This window comes from Stegostoma tigrinum, chromosome 34 (genome assembly GCF_030684315.1).
Source record: "Stegostoma tigrinum isolate sSteTig4 chromosome 34, sSteTig4.hap1, whole genome shotgun sequence".
NCBI lineage: Eukaryota > Metazoa > Chordata > Chondrichthyes > Orectolobiformes > Stegostomatidae > Stegostoma > Stegostoma tigrinum.
In genome coordinates, this window is record NC_081387.1 from 3,293,455 (window position 1) to 3,319,907 (window position 26,453).

At 43.5% G+C, this 26,453-nt stretch overlaps 2 protein-coding genes across 5 annotated transcripts in view; one reads left to right on the forward strand and one right to left on the reverse strand.

Annotated features, from left to right (window-relative positions):
• The window catches only part of LOC125446383 (zinc finger protein 271-like), a 53,287-nt gene that overhangs the window by 20,389 nt on the left and 6,445 nt on the right, over positions 1–26,453 (forward strand). The window contains exons 1-2 of one of the 4 annotated variants that reach the window (XR_009442930.1): positions 8,696–8,836; positions 10,927–11,051. The exons of 1 other annotated variant lie outside the window; for it this stretch is intronic. The gene's annotated coding sequence lies outside the window, so the exon portion shown is untranslated. Of the gene's footprint in view, positions 1–8,695; positions 8,837–10,926; positions 11,052–17,472; positions 17,548–25,040; positions 25,076–26,453 lie in introns of those variants that run through there. 2 more of the 4 variants (XM_048519920.2, XM_048519919.2) reach the window with 2 other exon arrangements.
• The window catches only part of LOC125446372 (zinc finger protein 91-like), a 70,297-nt gene that overhangs the window by 11,420 nt on the left and 32,424 nt on the right, over positions 1–26,453 (reverse strand). Inside the window, exon 3 of the mRNA XM_059639708.1 lies at positions 6,751–6,914. Coding sequence (XP_059495691.1) covers positions 6,751–6,914 — 164 coding nt within the window. The remainder of the gene's footprint in view (positions 1–6,750; positions 6,915–26,453) is intronic.

Below are 26,453 nucleotides of genomic sequence, written 5' to 3' on the forward strand. Positions count from 1 at the left end.
GACCCGCCACACTGGGGAATAGCAGATTAGCACTCAATTTGGAACAGTCTCTCAAAGAGGACTTAGCTCCTTCTGCAAAGTAGGAGAGCAAGTTAGAGGAAATCATGTTTCCTTTTCCTGTTTTCCAGAAGGAATACACGGTCCTCTACAGAGATTACTGACAGAGGTGATACACCACAAAAAGATCCTGATCATCACCCAAGGAACAAGTGCACCACTGTGGGAATAGAGAGCAATAAGTGAGGTTTTGCTCAGTTAGCACAATGACAAGTTTAAATCTCCACCTGATCTGCTGCTCAAAGTCACCTCCATTTCACCGGTCAGTTTCCCAAGCTTCCGGAAACTCATGTTGCTGCAGAAATATTTGGGTTGACTGTGAAAGATGTCAATCGGAGAGCCCACCCACTCTGCCCATTCTCTCCTCTTCCTCTTCCAGAGCTGGTTCACTTCCTAGTGAAAACCAAGTGAGGAGATGGTGAGTGAAGGAGCAGCTTTTATACAAATTGTATCCCATAATATCCACACTAGTCTTCAGGCAGTCTGACTGTCCTGTGGGCAATCAAGGGTGGAAACGTCCCTTATGCTGTGTGAGAAGATCCAGCTGAGACAGCTGTTTACTCGGTGCTTTATGCTGAACTGTTTGACTGGAGCTGTCTGTTGGGATATTGAGTGTGTTTATTTCCCTTCGGATTTCCAGGCTGAGTTTTGTTGATGGCTCATAACTAAATAAAAAATCATAAGCACATTCACACAGGGGAGAAACCATTCACAAGTGAGCTGTGTGACAAGAACTTTGCACAGTTGTCAGGTTTGTTGAAACATTGGTTCATTCACACAGGAAGGAAACTGTTCACGAGGTATGCGACAAATCATCTTTGCAGGCATTGATGGTCCATAAACGCCAACATATTCAAACGGGGAAGAAATCATTCAGGTGTGAGGCGTGTGTCAAATCATTCTCACAGTCAGGGAGCCTCTACACACACTACCATATTCACACGGGAGAAACCATTCAAATATGAGGTGTGTGACCAATCATTCTCAACTTTACTGGAACTCCGGAAACATCAACGTGTTCACACACAGGGGAAACCACTCGTGTAACACGTGCAACATTTCATTCACACAGTCAGAGAACCTCTGCAGACACCAAAGTATCCGCACAGGGGAGAAACTGTTCAAATATGAGGTGTGCAACAAATCAAGACTCCTACTCCATCGGAGGATTCACACAGAAGAGAAACCATTCACGTGCAAGGTGTGTGACAAATCATTTTGATATCATCGATGTATCAGAGAAAGAGTTGTGTGTGGGGGCTGGAATAGGACTGCAACAAGGACTGTTCCACGTATGCCATGAAGAGGCAGGCATAACTAGGGCCCATGAGGGTACCCATGGCAAACGCTCTTACCTGAAGAAAAGGGGAGGAGTTAAAAGAGAAGTTGTTGAGAGTGAGGATGAGCTTGGCCAAGCGGAGGAGGGTGGTGGTTGGTGGGATGGTTCAGGTCTTTGCTCCAGGACGAAGCGGAGAGTCCTAAGACCCTCCTGGTGGGGAATAGACGTGTAAAAGGATTGCATGTCCTTGGTAAACTGGAAGTTTTGAAACCAGCATAAGGCGTTAGAGGAATCATGGATGTATGTGCATAGGGATTGGACCGGGGGGAGAAGACTGAGTCAAGGTAGGAAGAAATGAGTGGGGCACAACCAGGCTAAAACAGTGGGTCTGCCCGGACAGTCCTGTTTGTGGATTTTAGGCAGGAGGCAGAAACGAGCTGCATGGGGTTGGGGGACTATAAGCTTGGAAGCAGAGTCGGGGAGATCGCCAAATGAAATGAGGTCAGTTACCATAGTGGATACAATGGCCTGATGTGCCATGGTGTGGTTATAGTCCAGGGGAAGTTAGGAGTAGCTATCTGAGAGTTGGCGCTCAGCTTCTGCTAAGTAGAGGTCAGTATGCCAGACTATAACAGCACCACCTTTATTGGCAGGCTTAATGACAAAGTAAGGGTTAGATCTGAGTGCACAGAGTGCAGTCAGTTTGGAGGGGGGGTGGGGGCAGAGAGGTTCAGGCAACTAATATCACATCGACAGTTCTCAATGAACAGATCGAGTGCAGATAAAAGGCCAGAGAGAGGGGTCCAGGTGGAGGGAGAGTGTTGGAACTGGGCGAAGGGGTCTGTGGGATGGGAAGAGGACTCTTGTCCAAAGAAATGAGCACAGCGGTGAAGACAGTGGAAGAAAAGTTTGACATCATTTCGTGCCCAAATTTTGATAAGGTGGCGACGCAGAGGAATAAAGTGAGACCTTTGCTGAGTACGGAGCATCCAGCATCGGAGAGCAGAAGGTTAGGAGAGATGGTGAATACTCGACAGGACATGGTGGGCGGGGGGTGCGGTGGTGAGGTTGGGAGATGGAATGCAGCCAGGGCGAAGGGGAGAAGAGGAAGCTTCCAGAGGGCCATGGGTATCTTTGAGTTGTTGCATTTTGTGGGTTTTGAATCCAGAAAGGAAAAGAAAAAGTTTCTTGTTAATACGACAAATGAGCCAGAAGTTCAAGTGGAACTGCAGAGTAGTGCAGCCCTGAGCCAGTGTGTTGCAATGCTGTTGGAGAGGGAGGTCCAGAATGTGCATGTGATGCTACATGGCAGTGGAGATGGTCATTGCCTGGCATTTGTACAGTGCAGATGCTACATGTCATTTGTCAGCCTAGGCCCGGATATTGTCCAGATCTTGTTACATTTGAACATGGGCTGCTTCAGTATCTGAGGAACATTGTGTAATTATCAGAAAACATCCTCATATTATGATGGAGAGAAAGTCTTTGATGAATCAGCTGAAGGTGGTTGGGCCTAGGATACTAGTCTGAGGATCTCCAGACTGACTGACCTCCAACAACCAGAATCATCTACTTATGTGCCAGGTGAGACTCCAACCAGCTTAGTAGTCCCTGATACCCATGAATTTGAGTTGTGCTAAGGCTCCTTGATGCATACTTGATGTAATGTGGTCTTGGTGTCACTCTCACCTCACCTCTGGAACTCAGCTCTTTTGTTTATGTTTGAACCAAGATTATAATGAGGTCAAGAGCTGAGTGGCCCTTGTGAAACCTAAACTGGGCATCACTGAGCAATTTATTGTTGAACAGGTGCTGCTTGATAGCACTGTTGATGACACCTTCCATCACTTTCCTGATGATCAAGAGTAGACTGATGGGGTGGTAATTGGTTGGGTTTGATTTAACCTGGTTTTTGTGTACATTACATACCTGGCCACAAGGTCAGGTAGATGCCAGTCCTCTAACTACTCAATAGGCAAGGAGAATGGCAAGTTCAGGAAGACAAGTCTTTAATACTACTGCTAGAATGTTGTCATGGCTGATAGCCTTTGCCGTATTCAGAGCCTCCAACCAGTTCTTGATATGACATGCAGTGAATCTAACTGGCTGAAGACTGGTATCTGTGATCCTGGAGACCACCGGAGAAGGCCAATATGGATCATCCACTTGGCACTTCTGGCTGAAGATTGCTGTGAATGCTTCAGCCTTCTCTTTTGCACTGATGTACTGGGCTCTTCCTTTGAGGGTGGGACATTTGTGGACCCTCCTCCTCCAGTCAGTTTTCAATTGTCCACCACCATTCGTGGCTGGATGTGGCAACACTGCAGAGCTTAGCTCTGTGTATAACATTGAAATCCCCTACCTAGAGCACTTTTTATGTCCTTGCCACCTTCAGTGCTTCTTCCAACATGCTCAATATGGATGAGTACTAATTCATCAGGTTCCTGGTAATCAGCAGAAGGTTTCCTTACCCATGTTTATCATGAAGTCATGAGACTTCATGGGATCCAGAGTCAATGTTGAGGGCTCTGAGGGCATATTGTGTCTTTGTCATACATGGCTTAGTTAGCACTCTCATCGCTAAGTCAAAAGTTACGAGGTTTAAGATTCAGTCCAGAGATTTGAGCAATGAGGCTGACACTCCAGTGGAGACTGAGGGAATGCTGCACTTTCAGAGGTACCATCTTTCAGATAAATTAAACCAATCAGGTTAATTTAAAAAATCCCATATCACTGAACTGTCAAAGAGCAAATGAGATATCCCTGATGTCATGGTCAATAAGGATGCCATGATATGCCATGATGAATGTCAGGAAAACAAATTATGTGATCATTATGACATCACTGTTTAGGGGAGTTCACTGTGCAGTATATACTGCATTTCCTAAAAAAAAACCGTAACAAATAACACTTCAAAAATATGTCATTGGTTGTAAAGAGATTTTGAACACCCTGAATTTGTGGAAATTGCTATACAGATACAGGTTTTTTTTTCTTAAGGACACATTCTGCTTCCTGAACTGGAAATTATAAACCCATTGATGGAGAGGGTGACAATGCCAACTGTGAGACTGATCAATATAGTAAATACAGGGCTGTTACTATAGGATCCTTTCAATGAATTGGGACACACTGTGCTGACAAATCAGAGCACTTGGGTTAAGAAAGACAAATTTACTGTGAGTTACAAATCTATACAGAAGATAGATAAAACAGCAGACAAACGCCACCACAATACTAAACTTTGAATCAACCAAAATGACAAAGCATTTGAAAATGACTCAGGATCTTTCCCATTAAATGAAATAAATCTTGGAAGAGTGAAAGGTGAACATACCACACCATTATTACGTTGAGGTAAGATAAGCTGGCGGAACTCAGGTTTGGAGAGACTCACACCCCCACTCCCTCCCCACTGTCAGGACACAGTCCTCCAAGGCAGGAGTACAAATGGTATCCATGGTATTAGTCAAACACCTGTGACCTGAAGAGAATCTGTCTATAATACACATCACCAAAGAAAGCAGCATTTGTTTCTCCCCTATTCCCACTCCCAACAGCAGCTCATTTCAGTAAGACACACATACACATCAGAGGAAACTCTCTCCGAATGCTACAGGCAGAGGTTTCTTTAAAATCCCACATGTTTAGTCTGACGGTCATAACTTACACTAATTTTAATGATAGAGGATGAAGGTCATTTTTTACTTATAAAAAGATATAGAGAATTGAGAAGATTGTGTGTACCTTACAAAATGTTGTCCACTTTGCAATACAACAATGCATTGAACTGCAAACTGTGGATTGTGTAGATTTGGTGGTCAGTTGAGTTTTTGCTTTGGAGGTGACTGAGGTAGATGAATTAGCCATGAATATGATATGTAATATAGACACGAGAGGGTAGTTGATCTTTGATGAGGTGAATAGTCACTGTCAGGTAGATCATAAATAAAATGAAGACTATCACACAGCTTTAACACCAGCCTGGATTTAGAAGGTTTCTGTCTTCTCTTAGCTCCCATTCGTTATCATGGAGCAATAGCAGGTTCAAATCATTGGAGCACATTCACAGAGCCCCGTGGTTTATCAAATAGCTTGATCACTTTGAAATAAGTAATGTAATTTTCTTGCATTTGTCTGGCAAAAAAGACCATGCCAGAGGTTGCTCTGTAAGGTCTAAATCTGAGTTCTGCTCCTCGGATGCTGCTTGGCCTGCTGTGTTCATCCAGCGCTACACCTTGTTATCTCAGATTCTCGAGCAACTGCAGTTCCTACTATTTCTCAAAGTTATAAGTGATGTCTGTATCACTCAATCCATTTGTGGGCCTGATGCTGCTGGACTGATCATCAACTTGTTTGATCAATGATAAATATCCACCTAGCACCAAGCGAACACAGGCCCAAAGTCCAAGAGGAAGAAGATCAATGTCTCAGCCTGAAAACAGCCGGACCCAACAGAGGAATTCCAGGAGCAGCTCACAGCAAAGCTTTATTACAGAATTCACACACAAACAGTTTCTCCCCTATGTGAACATGTTGATGAATGTAGAGGTGTGATTAATTTGAAAATGATTTCTCACACATCATGCATATGAATAGTTTCTTCCCTGTATGAATACATCTGTGTACACAGAGGTGTAATGAAAGCGTCAATCAACAATCAAAATCTTCACTATCCAACTCAATTCCCAACTGTGGGATCAAAATAAAGCGAGCTGCACTAAGCTCCTGAGTCCAGACCAGTTGTGTTCAACCATTGCTGATTCTCAAAGGCAAATCCAGAAAATAAAGAATTAAAAGACAACGTAGGCTGGGTTTGCTTTCCTTTGAACAGAGAAGGCTGAGAGGAATCTGACTGAGGTTTACAAAGTTTTGAGGGGCATAGAAAGATTAGATAGTGAGAAACTTTTTCATCAAGAGAGTGTTGAGCCTCTGGAATTCTCTGCCATTGAAAATGGTTAAGGCCAAAACACTGAATGTTTCCAAAGAGTATGGTATAGTTCTTAGGAATAAAGGGATCAAAGGGCATGAGGAGAAAGTGGGAACAGTGTACTGAGTCGGATAAGCAGCCATGATCATGTTGAATGGCAGAACAGGCTGAAAGGGTTGAATTGTCTGCTCCTGCTTCATGTTTCGACATTTCTCTTTGAAACTTTTCTCCTTAATAGAGGGATCAGTAAATAGGGGCCAGAGTTTTAGTGTCAAGAGAAAGAAGTTCAGAAGGAATTGTGAAACAACTGGTGAATGAGGAAGGTTGACAATATCACAAAAGCTTTATTACAGAGTTCACACACAAACAGTTTCTCCCCTATGTGAATATGTTGATGAATGTAGAGGTGTGATGAATTTGAAAATGATATCTCACACATCATGAATATGAATGGTTTCTCCCCTGTATGATTACATCTGTGTACACAGAGGTGTGATGAAAGCGTAAATGTTTCTTCACATAACTCGCATGTGAATGGTCTCTCTCTTGTGTGAATGTGCTGCTGAGGTACCAGGCTAAGTGACTGTGCATAACTCTTGTGACAAACCTCACACTTTAATGGTTTCTCTCCAGTGTGAATATGTTGGTGTTGCAATAGCGTGGATGACGATGTGAAGGGTCACATGGTTCACACTGGAATGGTTTACTTTCCATGGAGCTGCTCTTGTGTTAACAGTTGGACAACAACTTCACCTTGCAAAATAACAAAGTGTGAAGCTGGATGAACACAGCAGGCCAAGCAGCATCTCAGGAGCACAAAAGCTGACGTTTCAGGCCTAGACCCTTCATCAGAGTGGGGGATGGGGAGTGGGTTCTGAAATAAATAGAGAGGGGGAGCGGACCAAAGATGGAGAGAAAAGAAGATAGGTGGAGAGGAGAGTGTAGATGGGGAGGTAGGGAGGGGATAGGTCAGTCCAGGGAGGACGTACAGGTCAAGGAGGCGGGATGAGGTTAGTAGGTAGGAAATGGAGGTGCAGCTTGAGGTGAGAGGAGGGGATAGGTAAGAGGAAGAACAGGTTAGGGGACAAGCTGGGCTGGTTTTGGGATGCAGTGGGGGGGAGGGGACGAGCTGGGCTGGTTTTGGGGTGCAGGTTAGGGGACCCCACACACCTCACACTTCAGCAGCCTTGCACTTTTTGGAATGAGTCAGTGATTCATGAGGCTCAGTGAATGATTGAAGCTCTCACCAACCTGGAGGCACCAACACTTCTTCCCATCCTCACCCTGACCACCCACAGCTGAACATTTGGAATGGTTGGTTCTGATGAAAGGCTCCACGCCAATGACCTGTTTCAGAGCTGATGATGCCAAAGCTCCCTGACCAAACCAACTTCCAGATGATGGTTTCACCGCCTAACTTTCTCTGTATTAAGCAATGCTGTGAAGGGACTGGATATCTTCCCAGAGTCATGCAGTTGTTCCTTGAGCAATGGTTAGGATCTATTTGTGGTGTCATATCCTCTCTGTGTTCTCCACTGCAGTACAGTGCAATCCTTCGGTAAAACCGGAAGAGGAAACAAGATTTCCTCAAACTCATTTTCCCTCTTTGCCAAAAGGGCTGACTCCACAGTTAGTTCCACAGTGAGCATCTGAGTGGGGGATCAGATGCAAGTCCTTTCTTTTCCCTTATTTGACTGCAACATACTCTTTGATGCCACCAGGGACTTTGGATAGTGACCAATAGCTGACATCACCTACTTAAATAAAGCAGACTACTCTGGATGCTGGAAATATGAAACAAAAATAAGGAAAATGATGGAGAAACTTAGCAAGTCTGAAAGCATTTGTGCGAAGAGAAACAGAGTTAATATTTCAAATCAAATATGACATTTTTCAGAACTTGGTCAATTTCTTTTCACTGCCCAGGTCATCCCAGGTCTCATAATGGCACTGAAACTGAAAGTCAGGCAGAATAAAAAAGGATTACCAAATCACTATGAGCATCAGATATGATTCAATTGATCCACCACAAGGCTTTAATCAAAGCACCCTTTACTCTCAAAATACAACAAAAACAAAAATTGGCCAAACTCTATTGAAATACTTAACAAGATAATTTATTATTTAACCACTAATCATCAACTATTCCAATAGAGGCAGCATTCCATAAACACACCCTTAACTAAGGCAATTCAGCAACGCAGTTATTTTTCTCACGTACTTTCTCTCTCCAGTCCAATACACAGAAACTCCAAAAGAAACAATCTGTCTCTTTTGATTTTTAAGAGGAAGCCTCCCTGTCTAAGACTTCACTCTAGCAGCACAGAACTCAATCTTTCAACCCCAGCAGGCAACAAAAACCTATTCTACCAACTGAAAACAAAACTAAAGCCCTTTTGGATCTGTGTGAGCCTGACCTCACTCACTCATGATTCTTGCGTCTTATTTTAAAAACAAATCCAGGAAGAACTCAAAGCTGGTTACCAACCGCCCGCCTGAAGGATACATTTCACCAGCACTATGACAACACTCCTCTGCAAGAGAAACAGGACAGAACACATTTCTTAAAGGTACAGTATCATCACACTCTCACACAGGATCCATTAAGTGGCAGTGAACAGGAAGTCCTCAAATGTTCAGTTGTAGAACTCTGAGTGATACAAAATAGAAGAACTGGAATTGTGACCACTTTATGAACAGACACATACCATATCCAACTGGGACTACAGTTCTAGTTTTAAAGCTATGTATTATTACAGCCAATTCAGGGTGAGAGAAGCATGATTAAGGTCTGACTACAAAAAAAGCAACTATGAGGGACCCTAATGTAGATCAACAAGCACGGGGACCAATGTGGAATGGGAATCAGCACATGGGAAGCAGAGTTTTGGATGATAAAGTGTGAAGCTGGATGAACACAGCAGGCCAAATAGCATCTCAGTGTTTGGCCTGCTGTGTTCATCCAGCTTCACACTTTATTATCTTGGATTCTCCAGCATCTGCAGTTCCCATTATCTCTGATAGAGTTTTGGATGACTTCTCCCAAAGGATCTCTGAGTTCTCCAAAGACCCGTTCCAGGAACTTTAGACCTTTTCCTCAAACGAACAAAGCCCACTGGCTGAGGTTTTAAAAATCGCTGGAAAAGAAACTGCTTCTGATTGGTTCTTTCCACTGCTCCCTCCCCACCCCGACCCCCACCATGTGGAGCGACTGATGAAAGTGGATCCCATGATCCACGTCACAAGCCCTAATCATCTGGTCATGATCACACTGCAGTTTGTGAGAAGCTGCTAACATTGGATGCCATATTAGCTACTTTATACCATTAACTACATTTCAAGAAGTGCTAAAATCACTGTAAAGTGCTTTTTGATGCCTTGAGATGGTGCAAGTTGATAAATAAATGCAGATATCTCTTTATAATGGAAACTTTATGCTTCCTGTGAATTGGAAATTAAACATCCACAAGAGAGAAAATAGGAGATTTTCTGGTACAATGGGTAGTGTTCCTGCCTCTGAGTTAAAAACTCTGAGTTCAAGTCACAGAACTTGCTGGTTGTGGATTATGTTTCTAATATAGTCAAATAAGTTATTATTAATCTTTAAATCTTTCCAATATTCCTAAAAGTGAAGAATAGCATGGGTGGCCATTATTAAGGCAGAGCGGTGGCCTCTCAAGCTAAACTTATGTCGTCATTTTCACCACTCTGTTCAGACACCTTATAACATACATGGCAGGTGGGACTTGACAGCAGGCCTCCAGGTCCAGATGTGGTACCATACCACTGTGCCACAAGAGCCCCCTGTCTAGCAAACTCTGTTTAGATATTTTCTAGTCAACCTGTTCAGTGATATTATTATACAATATCATGTCCAGAGCTGTGGTAATTGATTTTCCACTCGGGCTCTGTTCAAATGGCCATTTCATGTTCATGTGGCGACCTACACAGTGAATCAGAGAATTGTACAGTACAAAAGGATGAAAAGCTCTGTCATCTGTACCACCCTAACCCTACTACGTACATTACTTCCACTTTCCCACAGCATTCCAGACCCTTGTCTTCTGGATGAATAATATTTTCCTCAAATCCCCTCTAAACATCCTGCCTTTCACTTTAAAATTATGCTCCCTTACTGAACCTTTGCCTAAGGGGATCAACTATGTTCTATTCACCTTGTCCATGCCTCTCATAATCTTATTCACCTTAATTTGATCCCCCTCAACTTTCTCTGCTCCAAAGAAAACTATCCAGCCGCTCTTCATAGCTGAAACGTTCCATCTCAGGCAACAGCTTGTGAATGTCCTCTGCAATCCTTCCAAAGTAATTTGATTCTTCCTGTTGTGTGATGTTTAGAACTGTACACAATAGTCCAGCTGTGCCCTAAACAAAGTTTCTGTACAGCTCCAACATAATTTTCCTATTCTTATAATCTGTGCCTTGACTGATAAAGCCAAACAATCCATATACTTTATTAACTACCCTATTAACTTGTCCAGCCATTTTCAGGGATCTGTGGAAAAGCATTCCAAGATCCCTCTGTTTCTCTGAGCTTCCTGGTGATCTACCATTCATTGAGTATTCTCTTGACTTGTTACTTCTTGCAATGCTATGAAATAACAGAGACTGTCACAGCTCAGTCACTTTCTGCCCTCCACAGACTTTCTAGTTCAGCTCACTGATTGGGAACAAGATTCCTGGCTGATTATCCACGTCCATAGACCAGAAATGCTGAAGCTCATTGAACGATCTTCATCACCAGACAACAAATATTGTGAGACAACAGGGACTGTCACAGCTGCAACACATCCAGTATTTATGATAAAGCTTTACAATAAATTCTTAATAAATGGGAACTTATATTCTTGTTTTAGCTCTGTGAAAGTAATTCTTCTTGAAATATCGCAAAATCATTTTGAACAGTAACTTCTGAACAACCTTACCAAGAAAGCATGTGACTTAAACTAAATGACTATATAAGCTAGCTGGAAGAAAAGTATGGATGTTGAGTGGATAATAACTACCTTGATCAGATTATTGCTCACTGCATATCACACAAGTTCATGAAAGGCCCTAACAATGTTACTTTTGGTCCTGAAAAGTGCCTATCAAAGTCAGGTTATCATGGAATGGTAAGGAATCACAAACATTGAGCAATAGCTGCAAGTTGTTTAATATGCTACTTTGCAGTAGTAACATGAGTAGCTCTCACCACTCACAGGCTATGGCCATCAAGCCAGAAGTATGTCCTGCCTATCTTATAAATGAGTAGATATGAATTTCAGTGCTAGTATGACAGTAGGTATTCTTTCCATGGACTGCTGGCTCATATGAAACAAAGATATATTTTTGGCTAATAAAATGTGAGGCTGGATGAACACAGCAGGCCAAGCAGCATCTCAGGAGCACAAAAGCTGACGTTTCGGGCCTAGACCCTTCATCAGAGAGGGGGATGGGGGGAGGGAACTGGAATAAATAGGGAGAGAGGGGGAGGCGGACCGAAGATGGAGAGTAAAGAAGATAGGTGGAGAGAGTGTAGGTGGGGAGGTAGGGAGGGGATAGGTCAGTCCAGGGAAGACGGACAGGTCAAGGAGGTGGGATGAGGTTAGTAGGTAGCGGGGGGTGCGGCTTGGGGTGGGAGGAAGGGATGGGTGAGAGGAAGAACCGGTTAGGGAGGCAGAGACAGGTTGGACTGGTTTTGGGATGCAGTGGGTGGGGGGGAAGAGCTGGGCTGGTTGTGTGGTGCAGTGGGGGGAGGGGACGAACTGGGCTGGTTGAGGGATGCAGTAGGGGAAGGGGAGATTTTGAAACTGGTGAAGTCCACATTGATACCATATGGCTGCAGGGTTCCCAGGCGGAATATGAGTTGCTGTTCCTGCAACCTTCGGGTGGCATCATTGTGGCAGTGCAGGAGGCCCATGATGGACATGTCATCAAGAGAATGGGAGGGGGAGTGGAAATGGTTTGCGACTGGGAGGTGCAGTTGTTTTTTGCGAACTGAGCGGAGGTGTTCTGCAAAGCGGTCCCCAAGCCTCCGCTTGGTTTCCCCAATGTAGAGGAAGCCGCACCGGGTACAGTGGATGCAGTATACCACATTGGTAGATGTGCAGGTGAACCTCTGCTTGATGTGGAATGTCATCTTGGGGCCTGGGATGGGGGTGAGGGAGGAGGTGTGGGGACAAGTGTAGCATTTCCTGCGGTTGCAGGGGAAGGTGCCGGGTGTGGTGGGGTTGGAGGGCAGTGTGGAGCGAACAAGGGAGTCGCGGAGAGAGTGGTCTCTCCGGAAAGCAGACAGGGGAGGGGATGGAAAAATGTCTTGGGTGGTGGGGTCGGATTGTAAATGGCGGAAGTGTCGGAGGATAATGCGTTGTATCCGGAGGTTGGTAGGGTGGTGTGTGAGAACGAGGGGGATCCTCTTGGGGCGGTTGTGGCGGGGGCGGGGTGTGAGGGATGTGTCGCGGGAAATGCGGGAGACGCGGTCAAGGGCGTTCTCGATCACCGTGGGGGGAAAGTTGCGGTCCTTAAAGAACTTGGACATCTGGGATGTGCGGGAGTGGAATGTCTTGTCGTGGGAGCAGATGCGGCGGAGGCGGAGGAATTGGGAATAGGGGATGGAATTTTTGCAGGAGGGTGGGTGGGAGGAGGTGTATTCTAGGTAGCTGTGGGAGTCGGTGGGCTTGAAGTGGACATCAGTTACAAGCTGGTTGCCTGAGATGGAGACTGAGAGGTCCAGGAAGGTGAGGGATGTGCTGGAGATGGCCCAGGTGAACTGAAGGTTGGGGTGGAAGGTGTTGGTGAAGTGGATGAACTGTTCGAGCTCCTCTGGGGAGCAAGAGGCGGCGCCAATACAGTCATCAATGTACCGGAGGAAGAGGTGGGGTTTGGGGCCTGTGTAGGTGCGGAAGAGGGACTGTTCCACGTAACCTACAAAGAGGCAGGCATAGCTGGGGCCCATGCGGATGCCCATGGCCAGTTCACAATAAATAAAGTATTGACTACACCATTCTCAACTTAACAGAAAAGGGTGGTTTTCTGGCTAATTTCTCAGAACAATATCTTTACCTATCAGTGACAATCTGTCTGATTTAAAATTTGTACAAGCTTAACAATTTTCTGTCACTGATCATTAACTTAGCCACTATCCATAGCAATGTCTCTATGAATCAGAGTTCACTTGCCAACCAGCACTCTTCACTCACACAGTCTGAATGTTGCATCTCCTTGAATTTGACATTTCTTGTAAATTCTCCTGATGAGTGCACGACCATAGATTTTGATAAAATATGTCTTTTTTGGCAGTACTTGAATTCTGCACAACCGAATGACTATGTTATAGGCACAGGGAGGTACTGGATAAAAACTGATTCTTAAGTATATTTCAGAGATCAGATTTAAACATGGCTTTGACTGTTGTTAAGAATTTTCCAGAAACTGAAGACAATATTTACAAAGACAAATGGAAAGTGAGGAGAAAAAAAAAGAGCAATGGAAGGAGAAATGGAATGAAAAGATCTGGATCTTCAAAGAGGCTGAGAACTCAACAACATGACCTGCTGAAAGATAAGCTTCGAGTAAAGTAAGGAAAGGAAAAGGGCATAGTAGCTTGGAGGATGATCCTGATTCCAATGAGGTCTTTGATTTGACCAGAAATTTACATTAGTGACTAAATTTACAGAGAATGGTGTGGAAAGATGTTTCAGTTCATTTGAAAAAGTAGCTGGAAAGATGAAGTGGTCAAAATAATTTTGGTCCTTAATTTTATAGAATGTCTTGACAGGTACAGCTATGAGCGTGTATACCAGTTTGTGAGAAGAGCAATCGGCGAGCTATAAAACTGTTAAAAAGGCAATATTCAATCCTATTGGATTGTCCCTGAAGCTTATCAATTAAAACTTAGCCCTATAAGCAGGAAATCTAATCACTCATTTAAAATAATTTCAAAGCCAAAAAAAGGATTAGTAGTTGTTTTACAGAAAAAGAGTGAATGTGAGAGATATCATGATTATGGAAGAATTTGTTAATAGTAGTCCAGTAGTCCTTAAGACTTATTTGTACAAGTATCAAGTATCAAAAGTCTGAGAAACACCAATTATGACAGATATACGTGTTTCCAACACAGAAAATTACATGTAGGGAAATATTCATAAAGAATCAACAAAGAATATGAGAAGTAGAAATTCTGGGGAAGGGAAACATATCCATTTTAGGCAATAAATAAAAGGACACCAAAATAATAAAGGAGAAAGCCTTGAACATGTAGTGACAAAAAGGATGACATAGATTTATACAGTCATTAAGTCCAACTCATCCATGCAACCAAGTTTCCCAAACTAAACTAATCCCATTTGGCTGCATTTGGCCCATATCCCTCTATATCATTCCTATTCATGTACCTGCCTAAATGTCTTTTAAATGTTCTAATTGTACCTGTATCTGCCGTTTCCTCTGGCAGTTCATTTGAATACACAACCTTTGTGTGAAAAGGTTGCCCCTCCGGTCACTTTTAAATTTGATGTACTAAAGCTATTTGATGCAAGTTAAATGCTCAACCCAATACAGTTGTAGGAACACTGAACAGAAAAGAATGTACTAGGTAAGAAATGGGTATTAAAATAGCAATGCTGGTACAGGAGATATATGTTCCCTTGGGATATACTGGGAAGTGGTGCCTCTGGACAGTCAAGAAAATTCTTCATTGATATTGATAAAGAAAATCACTGAATATTTTATTTCATGGGAAGGGGTTTTTCCCCATACTTATATTCAAGAAGCTAAAGCTATAAAGATATTGAGAGTTACTGGAGCAAGACAGTTACTAATGCTGGCTGATGATACAATTTGTCATCCAGAGGGGTTAATGAGGAAGGAAATATTACCTGAAAATATATGTGGAGGTTACAAACTGATTCCATTATATAGAGTTATACCAAAAAGTGAATAGTGAGTAAAGATGTTGTAGTTGGAGTAGTGCAACAAATCCTATAAGAGGAACTGATTTTATCTTGGGAAACAACCTGTTTGATTCCAGAATATTGACCTCACTGCAGGCATTGGGATAGTTTCCTGACTGTGATATGACTAAATCTTGAGCACACTGAATTAGAAGTAGATTGGAAGAGATGTTTAGAAAGGGAAATGACTTGGAAATTCAGTTATCTGACAGGCTTTTCGAAAACTTAAGTAAAAAGGATGAAGTAAAAAGAATGAGGCTTATAGGTTTAACCCATCTTCTTTAAAGAATGCACAAGACAGATCTTGATCAAAAAATATCAGACAGCCTACTCAGAAATTAAATCAAAACCAATAACTGAGTATTATTATTTAAAACATAAAATGGTAATGAGGAAACAGAGAACACTCCAAATATCAGCCAATAAGGAATGGGCATTGGTCAATCAGGTCGTGGTTCCAAATGAATATTATAACAAAATTTTATGATTGGCTCACAAAATTTCAATGCCAGCTCACTTAGGTAGGAAAATTTATCCTAAGGTACGAAAACATTTTTGTTGAACAACACAATTACATAAAGATTTTGCCAGATATGCCATTCATGTTGGGTAGTGGGGAAATCCCAACCATCAATTCAACTTGCATTTTTAATTCCAATGCCAGTTCTTGAAGAACAGTCACCAGCGCCTTAATAGATTGTGTAAAACTCCCACTGAGATCAGGATTGGGAATTACAGCTTTTTAACAATTATGTACGTATCAACAAGATCTCCTGAAACAGTACGTTTGGGGAAAATTATGACCAAAAAAATGGGAGTGGAAAAGTTATCCTAATTTTTTTTTAAGAAAATATGGATTACACAAAGAAATCCAATCATACTAAGATTCAAACTTTATGTCATAAGTATTCAAATAAGTCATAAATAGTCGAAATAATTTAAATCTGAAGATTATCAGCTCCAATCTCAAGGAGCATTTGATCAACAGCATTGAACTTTAGGGGCCATACTTTGAGCTGACTGTCAATAATACCCAACTGATTGAGAAAAGGAATTCCCTTGCTACAGTTTGCCATTAACTATGCTGTGATGATTCCACAACATTCAGTCCTTTTGAAGAGGCTTATGGATGAGCTAAGAGGATCCCTTAAATCGTGCAACAACAATTTGTTAACCAAACTTTCCAAACGGCCCTACATAAAGAAGGTAGAGGCCCCATAGTCCTACCAGACCGGAGGGTTGTTCTCTCATTAGAAAGGAATGATTGGTCATAGTTTAACCCGAAGGTCACCATACCTCAGGCTAGGGGAGATTGAGGAGAGTCCTTTGTGGTAACCTTGGCTAGCTGCACTGCAGTGATGCCAACAGCAAGGTTTCAATTTCTGCAGTGGCTGAGATTACTTTAAAGGACTCTCCTTCTCAAATTTTACACTTAATCAAAGGAGAAACCGAGGAAACATTATTCCAGGAATATTTGGATCGACTATGACAGATGTCAATCAGACAGTCCACCCACTCTAAGTTAACGAAGTGTGGAGCTGGATGAACACAGCAGGCCAAGCAGCATCTTAGGAGCACGAAAGCTGACGTTTCAGGCCTAGACCCTTCATCAGAAAAAAAGCTTTTTTTTCTGATGAAGGGTCTAGGCCCGAAACGTCAGCTTTCGTGCTCCTAAGATGCTGCTTGACCTTCTGTGTTCATCCAGCTCCACACTTTGTTATCTCGGAGTCTCCAGCATTTGCAGTTCCCATGATCTCAGCCCACCCACTCTGCCCATTCCATCCTCTTCCTCTTCCTCTTCCAGAGCTGGTTCACTTCCTATAGGACTGAAAACCAAGTGAGGAGATGGTGAGTGAAGGAGCAGCTTGTATACAAATTGTATCCCATAATATCAATACCAATCTTCAGACAGTCTGATATGCAGGTGGTGGAAATGTCCCTTATGCTGTGTGAGAAGAGCTGTTATGCGGCACTTTCAACTGAACAGCCAGCTCTTTCAGTAAAGCAGGAGAAGGCATTCGAGGAAGTCATGTTTCCTTTTCTGTTTTTCAGGATTGCACGTACCACACCAGAAAATACAGACGAATAAACACATCAAACAGATGCTGACCATCACCCAACTGCACAACTCTGGGACGACATCCAGTCCCTTCACAGCATTGCTCAGCACAGAGAAGGTTAGGCAGTGAAACCATCAACTGGAAATTGCTTGCATCTGTGGAGTTTTGACATATCGACAGATCTGAAACTGGTCAGTGGTGTTGAACCTTCCATCAGAAACAATCTTTCGAGGGGTTCGGTGTGGGTGATTGGTCAGGATGGGAATAAATGTGAGTAGCTTGAAGTATGATGAAAGCTTCAATCATTCTTTGAGCCTGATGAACTACTGACTCATTCCTAAAGAGAAGAGGTTGTTCAAATATGACAAGCTCTTGGAGAAGATATATGCACATTTGGAAGAAAATGGACTAGTTAGCGACAGGCAGCATAGTTTCAAACAGGGATGATCATGTCTCACCAACTTGATCAAATTTTCTGAAGAGGTGACAAAGATAGTTGATGAGGGAAGAGCTGTGGATATAGTTTATATGGACTTTAGTATTGATGCAAAAACTAAAATCACATGGGATTCGGGGTGGGCTGGCTAGACCATTACAAAACTGGCTTTGTCATTAGAAGACAGAGGCTAGCGATGGGATCCTGTCTTTCAGAATGAAGACTGGTAACTAGTGGTGTTCCACAGAAATCACTCTTAGGTCCTCTGTTGTTTGTAGTATGTATACATGATCTGGAGGAAAATGTGGGTGGTCTGATTAGTAAGTTTGTAGATGACACTAAGATTGGCGGAGTCGCTGACAATGTCCATGATTGTGAAAGGAGACAACAGGATATAGATAGATTGGCGACTTAGGCCCAGAAATGGCAGATGGAGTTTAATCCAGGCAAATACGAGGTTTTGCATTTTGCAGGATCAAATTTAAGTGCAAATTATACTATTAATGGCAGAACTCTTAGAAACATTGACGCACAGACGGATCTGGGTGTGTAGATCCACAGTTCACTAAAAATGGCAACACAACTGGACAAAGTGATTACGAAGGCATATGGCATGCTTGCGTTCATCGGCCGGGGCAGAGAATGCAAGAGTCGGCTAACCATGTTGCTGCAGAGGTAGCGGGATCATTGCCTGCATTCTCCACTCCCTTTGGGTGACATGGTGGCTCAGTGGTTAGCACTGCTGCGTCACATCACCAGGGACCTGGGTTTGATCCCACACTAGAGTGACTGTCCGTGTGGAGTTTGCACATTCTCCCTGTGTCTGCGTGGGTTTCCTCCAGTACTCCGGTTTCCTCCCACAGTCCAAAGATGTGCAGGCAAGGTGGATTAGCCATGCTAAATTGCCCGTAGTGTTCAAGGACGTGCAGATTAGGTGGAATGGGCGTGTTTGGGATGCTCTGAGGGTCTGTGTGGACTGGTTGGGCCAAAAGGCCTATTTCCATACTGTAGGGATTCTGTGATTCTGTGATAAGCCTCTTGAGTCTATGCTAGTCCAAAACAAGTAACTAATGATCCTAATCCCATTTTCCAGCACTTGGCCACAGTTTTGAATGTCTTGGCATTGCAAACGCATGTCTCAATACTTCTTAAATGTTATGAGGGTTTCTGCCTCTACCATTCTTATAGACAGTGAGTTCTAGGCTGGAAAGGGGTGATGTTAAAGAGTAGGAAGTAGGTGCAGCACAGAGGAACTACGAAGAGCAGAAGAAAATCACCTATACAGCGTATTCAAAAAGAACGGGTACCCAATGAACACAGTCCGCCGATTTCTCAGCAACAAACCCAAACAAACAGACAAAACGGGCCCAGAAACCATAACCACTCTCCTCTACATCAAAGACATCTCAGAAATGACTGCCAGACTACTCAGATTTCTTGGCATCATGGTAGCCTACAAACCCACCAACACACTAAAACAGCAGCTAATGAACTTAAAAGACCCTATACGGACAACAAGCGAAACGAACGTCATCTACAAAATACCTTGCAAGAATTGTGACAAACATTACATTGGACAAACAGGCAGAAAGCTAGCCACTAGGATACACGAACATCAACTAGCCACAAAACGACATGACCCACTATCACTAGTATCCTTACATACAGCTAAGGAAAGACACCACTTAGATTGGGACAATACATCCATCCTAGGACAAACCAAACAGAGACACGCACGAGAATTCCTAGAAGCATGGCATTCCAACTGGAACTCCAATCACAAACACATTGACTTGGAGCCCATCTACCACCCTCTGAGAAAAAGAACAGGAAATAACATCAACACAGGAAATGACATCACCAACCCAAGGAAACCTAAACACATAAATAGAAAGCAGGACATAACACCAGCGCTTCACCAGAGGCTCACTGAAGATGTTACCTAGAATGGTGATGAAACATCTGAAAACGAACCTTCCTGCTCAGCGAGCAGACTTACATCCAGAACTTCAACCTGAGCTACAAATCTTCTCAAAACTCATTTGATTAACTTGTTTAATCATCTTAAAATTTCAGATCATCTCTTAATTTTCAAGAGAATGTAAGATCAGTCTGTGTAAGCTATCCTCAAAATGTAAACCTTTTAACTCAAAGAGCATTCTGGTGAATCTATGTTGTGCTCTCTCCAAAGCCAATATATCCTTCCTGAGGTGCAATGTCCACCACTGAACACAGTTCTCCAGATGGGGTCTCAACAGAGCTCTGTACAACAGCAACGTAACTTCCACAAGGAAGTTGGTTTAGGGGAGGAGAAGTTGTAGGTTATTTTTTCTCTTCAGGACGCACCTGGAATAATGAGCAGTTTTGACAGAGGAAAGCAGGACCACTAAAGCTTGATGTGGATCAGTCAGATCTGGAAATGGATGGATAAATCAGGTGTGATAAGATATGCTCAAATCTTCACTCCTTGGGCTTGAGATGCAAGGAGATTGATCAGGAAGAATGAAATGTAAAGGTAATTTGGGGAATGAAGGTGCAGGAGAGAATTGGAATGGTCTAAATACAGGGAGGGAGTGATTAAATCAGATTGACAGTGACAAAAGCACTGTGGTGAATGGAAAGCCAAAGGGCAGGGAGTTGGCAAGTAAAAAGGACCATCCAGCTCATCTGTGGAAGGAGGATCTTCCAGGAATGGACACTGATTGGTCTATGGGCCCATGTGATCAATGGATCTCTGTAACCATTGGTGGGTTTGTACAATGGAAATATGGTCAACCCTGTGTCACTGAAGTTCAGTGTCATTTCAGACCATTGGAATTGGGAGCCAGACTAAAGGACAGGGATTTCAAAGAAATATTCTGAGAGGATTTCCTCTGATCTGAGTGTGTGTGTCTCATCGTAAAGTGAGCCAGCTCTCAGGAGCGGGTATGGGGGAAAATCAGACCCTGCTTTAGTTGGTGATGTGGATTATAGATAGATCCTCTTCACATGATTAGTGTTTGACGAATACCGTAGAGAATGTTTGTACTTGCCCGTCTGGAAGGACTACTATCCTGAGTATTGGGAGGGAGTGGGGGTGAGTCTCTACAGACCTAAGTTCCTTCAGCCCATAATAGCTTAATGTAATAATGGTGTTATGTGTTCACCTTCCATGATTCATTTCGTGTTCTGGGAAGATGTTTCATCATTCTCAAATGGTTTGTTATTTTGGTTGATTCAATGTTTGTTGTAAGCTGAATATTGTGTTGTTACTTCTTTGCTGTTTTATTAATCTTCTGCATAGATATATAAATTGCAATTTTCTTTTACATTAACCCAAGTGCCTGTTTTGTCAGAATGGTGTGTTCCTATTCTCTGAAACACTCAGGATCCTATAGTTAGAGTCCTGTATACAATATATTTATTGGTCAATGTCATTGTGGGCTGGGATGCAGCCTTCATCAATGGCTTTATAGCTTCCAGTTGACAGGAAGCCGAAATTCCCAAGAAAAATGGGAAGACTTGCATTAATATATCAACATTCATAAACCCAGCCCACCTGAAAGGAGATGACCAATCTGAGAAAGGGTCACTGGACCTGAAACGTTAACTGATTTTTTTCATCACAGATGCTGCCAGATCTGCTGGGCTTTTCTTTAAACTTCTGTTTTTGTACCTGAAAGCAGCTTTATCACACACACAGCCTATCTGAAAACACTCTCTCTCCAGTTAAGCTTTTGAGAGGTGAAGTCAATGTTGTAATTTAGGAAGCAGCAGACAGTTTACAAAAACAAACTCATGTGTGATAAAGACCAGAAAATCTCTTTTCGTGACATTAATGGTGAGAACCATTTTGACTAGAAGACTGAGGCATCTCTCCTACTCTTCCAAAATGTATAATAATTGAATAGTTTACATTCATCTGATTTTATATCCAATTTTAGATATTCTCATAATACCAAATAGCTTTCCTCTTGAAATCACGACTATCAAGTTCTAACATGCCTCTTCTAAACCAAAATGGATACAAGACTAGTCTGTGAAATCTTTCCTCATAAGACAATATAATCATTCCAGGTATTAGTCTGGTAAATCTTCTCCAAACAGGGGTCTTTCTCCTGTTTGATTTGGTTCTGCTCCCAAACACGCATCTAAGGACATCAAGGTCAGTGACACATGAGTATTTGAGTGACTGAGGCAAGTGAGTCGTGATCCTGATCAGGGTGTGAGTGACCCGAGTTAATCCAACACTCCAGGGCCAGTTTAGGTGGAGCTGGACTACTCTGTGCTCTACCTTCTCCGTGAATGTTTGATGGGACAGTGTAAATGTGGAGAATTTGTTCCATCCCCATTTTAAATATGGAGATTATTTTTATTTACTAATGAGATGTGGGCGACACTTAATTGTCCATTTCTGATTACCAAAAGAGCACTTAAGAGTCATAAACTTTACAGTGGATATAGAGTCATATGTAAATCAGACCAAGTAAGGCCAACAGTCTTAAACGTAGATAAATCCCTGGGACCTGATCAAGTGTATCCAAGGACAAGGCTCCGCACAGTAGACTGGTTAGTAAAGTTCGATCATATGGAATCCAGGAAGAGCTAGCCAAATATATACAAAATTGGCTTGACAGTAGGAGACAGAGTGGTAGTAGTGCATTTTCAGATTGAAGATCAGTGACCGGCAGTGTTCCACAGGGATAGGTACCGGATCCACCGTTGTTTGTCATTTATAGAAATAATTGGATGAGAAAATAGGAAGCAGGGTTTGTATAAAAACCAAGAGAACTACGGATGCTGTAAATCAGGAATAAAAACAAGGTTGCTGGAAAAGCTCAGCAGGTCTGGAAGCATCAGTGAAGGAGAAAACAGAGTTAATGTTTTGAGTCCGGTGACCCCACCTCAGAACTGATGGTGGCTGGGAAAACATCCGTTTACATGCAGAAAATGGGGAAGTGGGTGGGGTAGGGAGTAAACGATAGGATAGAGCCCAAAGAGAGAGAAAGACAGTTGGACAGACAAAGGAGATGCTAACAATGAGGCTGGAGGGCGAATAGTTGTTAATGGGGACTGTTGGTGACTAACAACAAGGGGTGTGTAATGGCAGGCCATGTGATAACAGGGCCTGGTGTGTGGGGTAGGGGGCTGGGACATGGGAGTGTTTATGCCCTGAAATTATTGAACTCGATATTAAGTCCGGAGGGCTGTAGGGTCCCCAAGCGGAAAATGAGGTGATGCTCCTCCAGCTTGGATTAGGCTTCACTGGAACACTGCAGCAAGCCAGGGACAGAGATGTTGGCCAGGGAGCAGGGTGGTGCATTGAAGTGGCAGGCAACGGGTAGTTCAGGATCTTTTTTGCAAGCAGAACGTAGATGTTCTGCGAAGTGGTTGCCAAGTCTATGCTTCATTTCCCCAATGTAGAGGAGACCACGTTGTGAGCAGTGAATGCCGTCGACTAGATTCTGGGAAGTGCAGGTGAAGTGTTGCTTCACGTGGAAGGTATGTTTAGAACCTTGGATACTGGGGAGGGAGGAGGTAATTGGGCAGGTGTTGCACCTTCACTGGTACAGGGGAAAGTGCCGTAGGACTGCAGGGAGGTGTTGGGGGTGAAGGAAGTGTGTACTTGGGTGTCCTGGAGGGAACAGTCCCTGCGGAATGCAGACAAGAGAGGGGAGGGGAATATGTGTCTGGTGGTGGCATCCTGCTGGAGGTGTCAGAATTGGCGTCTGATGATCTTCTGGATGTGGATGCTGGTGGGATGGTAGGTGAGGATAAGGGGAGCCATATCGCTGTTGTGGGAGAGAAGAGAAGGGGTGAGGGCAAACGTGCAGGAGATGGGTCGGACCTGGTTGAGGGCTCTGTCGACCACAGAGCTGGGGAACCCTCGGGTGAGGAAGAAGGTGGACATTTCAAAAATTCCTTTGTCGATGTTGGCCTCATCTGAACATACACGACAGAGACGGAGGAACTGAGAGAATGGGATGAGTGTGAGGATGTCTAGTCCAGGTAGCCGTGGGAGTCAGTGGATATTAGTGGCCAGTCGATCCCAAAAAATGGAAATAGAAATGTCCAGAAAGGGAAGGGAGGAGTCAGATTTAGGCCAGGTAAAAGTGAGGGCAGGGTGGAAATTGGAGGTGAAATTGATGAAGTTTTCGAATTCCAGACGAGAGAGGGAAGCAGCACCAATGATATCATCAATGTATCAGAGAAAGAGTTGTGGGTGGGGGCCAGAATAGGACTGGAACAAGAAACATTCCACATACCCCATGAAGAGACAGGCATAACTAGGACCCATGGCAACCTCTCCTACCTGAAGAATATGAGGAGTTGAAAGAGAAGTTGTTGAAGGTTTGAGCATGGTTTGTATGTTTGTGGATGACACCAAAATTGGTGGTGTAATGTACAGTGAAGATAGTTATCTAAAAGTACAACGGATCTTGATCATCTGGGCCAATGGGCTGAGAAGCGGCAGATGGAGTTTAATTTAGTTAAATGTGAGGTGTTACATGTTGGTAAGACAAACAAGGGCAACACACACAGTTAATGGTAAGGCCCTGGAGAGTATAGTCAAACAGAGACCAAGGGGTGCAGGTATATAATTCCTTGAAAGTGGTGTCACAGGTAGACAGGTGGTTGGCACACTTGGCTTCATTGGTCAAAGCATTGAGTGGACTATCATGTTGTAGCCATACAGGATGTTGGTGAGGCAACTTTTGATGTACTCTATACAGTTCTGGTTATCCTGCTAGAGGAAGGATATTATTGACTTGGAAAGAATGCAGAAAACATTGACAAAATTGTTTTGGAATTGGAAGGTTTGAGTTAAAAGGTGGGGCTGCATAAATTGGCACATTTTTTCATGGAGCAGAGATGTTCAGGGGTGACCTTATAAAGGTTGATAAAATCATGAGAGGCACAGATCGGGTGAATAACAAAGTTCTTTTCCCCCAGGTAGGGGAGTCCAAAGCTAGAGTGCATAAGTTTAAGATGAGAGAGGAAAGATTTAAAAGGGACTTGATGGCAACTTTTTCACAAAGTAAGTGGTGCATATATGGAATGAACTACCAGAGGAAGTGGTAGATGCAGGTACGGTTACCACATTGAAATCTCTGTCAAACATTTACTGCAGCTGCAATAAGTGAGGTTTTATTTAGATGGGACAATGACAAGTTTAAATCTCCACCTGATCTACTGCCCAAAGTCACCTCCATTTCACTGGTCAGTTTCCCAAGCTTCGGGAAACGCATGTTGCCGCAGAAATATTTGGATTGGCTGTGAGAGATGTCAATCAGAGAGCCCACCCACTCTGCCCATTGTCTTCTCTTCCTCTTCCAGAGCTGGTTCACTTCCTATAGGGACTGAAAACCAAGTGAGGAGATGGTGAGTGAAGGAGCAGCTTTTATACAAATTGTATCCCATAATATCCACACCAGTCTTCAGGCAGTCTGACTGTCCTTTGGGTAATCAGGGGTGGAAATGTCCCTTATGCTGTGTGAGAAGCTCCAGCTGAGAGAGCTGTTTACTCGGTGCTTTGTGCTGAGCTGTTTGACTGGAGCTGTGTGTTGGATATTGTGTGTGTTTATTGGAGGCATTTCCCCTTTGATTTCCAACCTCAGTCTTGTTGATGGCTAGTTCCTCAATATGAGAAGGTGGGGTGTCATTATCTGAGTCGGGCAGAGTGTCTAAGGATTTGTATTGATTTCCTTTTGTTGAGGTATGTGTGTGTTGGGAGTTAGCTATTATCCTGTCGACGGTTAATTGGTGAATTAATTGAGGAAAATGCACCACATTTTCCCATGCCCTAGTGATCATAAAACTCGAAGACAAAGGAGCAGAAGTAGGCCATTCAGTCACGTCCCCCTCATGCGCTAGTCAGTCACCTGAACGTCTCAGTTGCTTATGACTCACCCATCCATCCAATCACTTCCACAATCTCCCTGCCCCACCAGTCACTCCCAGGACTCCCAGTTTACCTCCTGCAACCCTAGACATAATCCAAGAATCCTATCACTCTCAGGAGGCCCACTGATTCCCCAATTAACAAATAGGTGCTTCCAAGCAATTGACCAATTAGGATCTCTGTGACGCCAAGTGATCAGTTTCATAAAGATCTGTTCAAGGGCCAGGCTTCAAGGAAAGAAAAGTTCACAGCAGCCTGGCATCCTCATCCTGAATCACTCTCATCCCTGTCCTGATCCACGCCCCCCACCACCACCACCACCCCCCCACAACTACTGCAAGTCACCTTAACTCCTCCTCACCACCACCACATCGCTGATGCATGCTCATCACCATCTCACCCACCTTCCCTCCTTCACCTGTACTCTCCTTCACCCGATTCTCACACCCTGTCTGTCCCCATCCCGACTCTCAGTCCTTCTCAGCCCCTGGCCCGACTCTCAAACCCTCTTGCTTTGTTGCTTTCACCTGCTCATTTCTGGCCCCCTGTCACCCCTCATCACTGGTTCTCTCGAAATTCCTTATGCTCAGCGTTACCTTCAGCCCAATTCACCTTTATCCTAAACACAACAATTGTCCTTACCCACTCCCCTCAACCCTGACCCGAATGTAGTTACCTGGTTTGATTATCTTCTCCCCATTCCTGGTCCAACTCTCACCGCTTGCCCCCAGCCTGACTGTCACAGCCCAGCCCAGCCCAACCATTTCCCACATTCCCTAATCATTCATTGCCTGATTCTTCTCCCTTTCCTACATGGCCTGGTCTAACTCTCTTTGTACTCCACCACCCACCAACTGC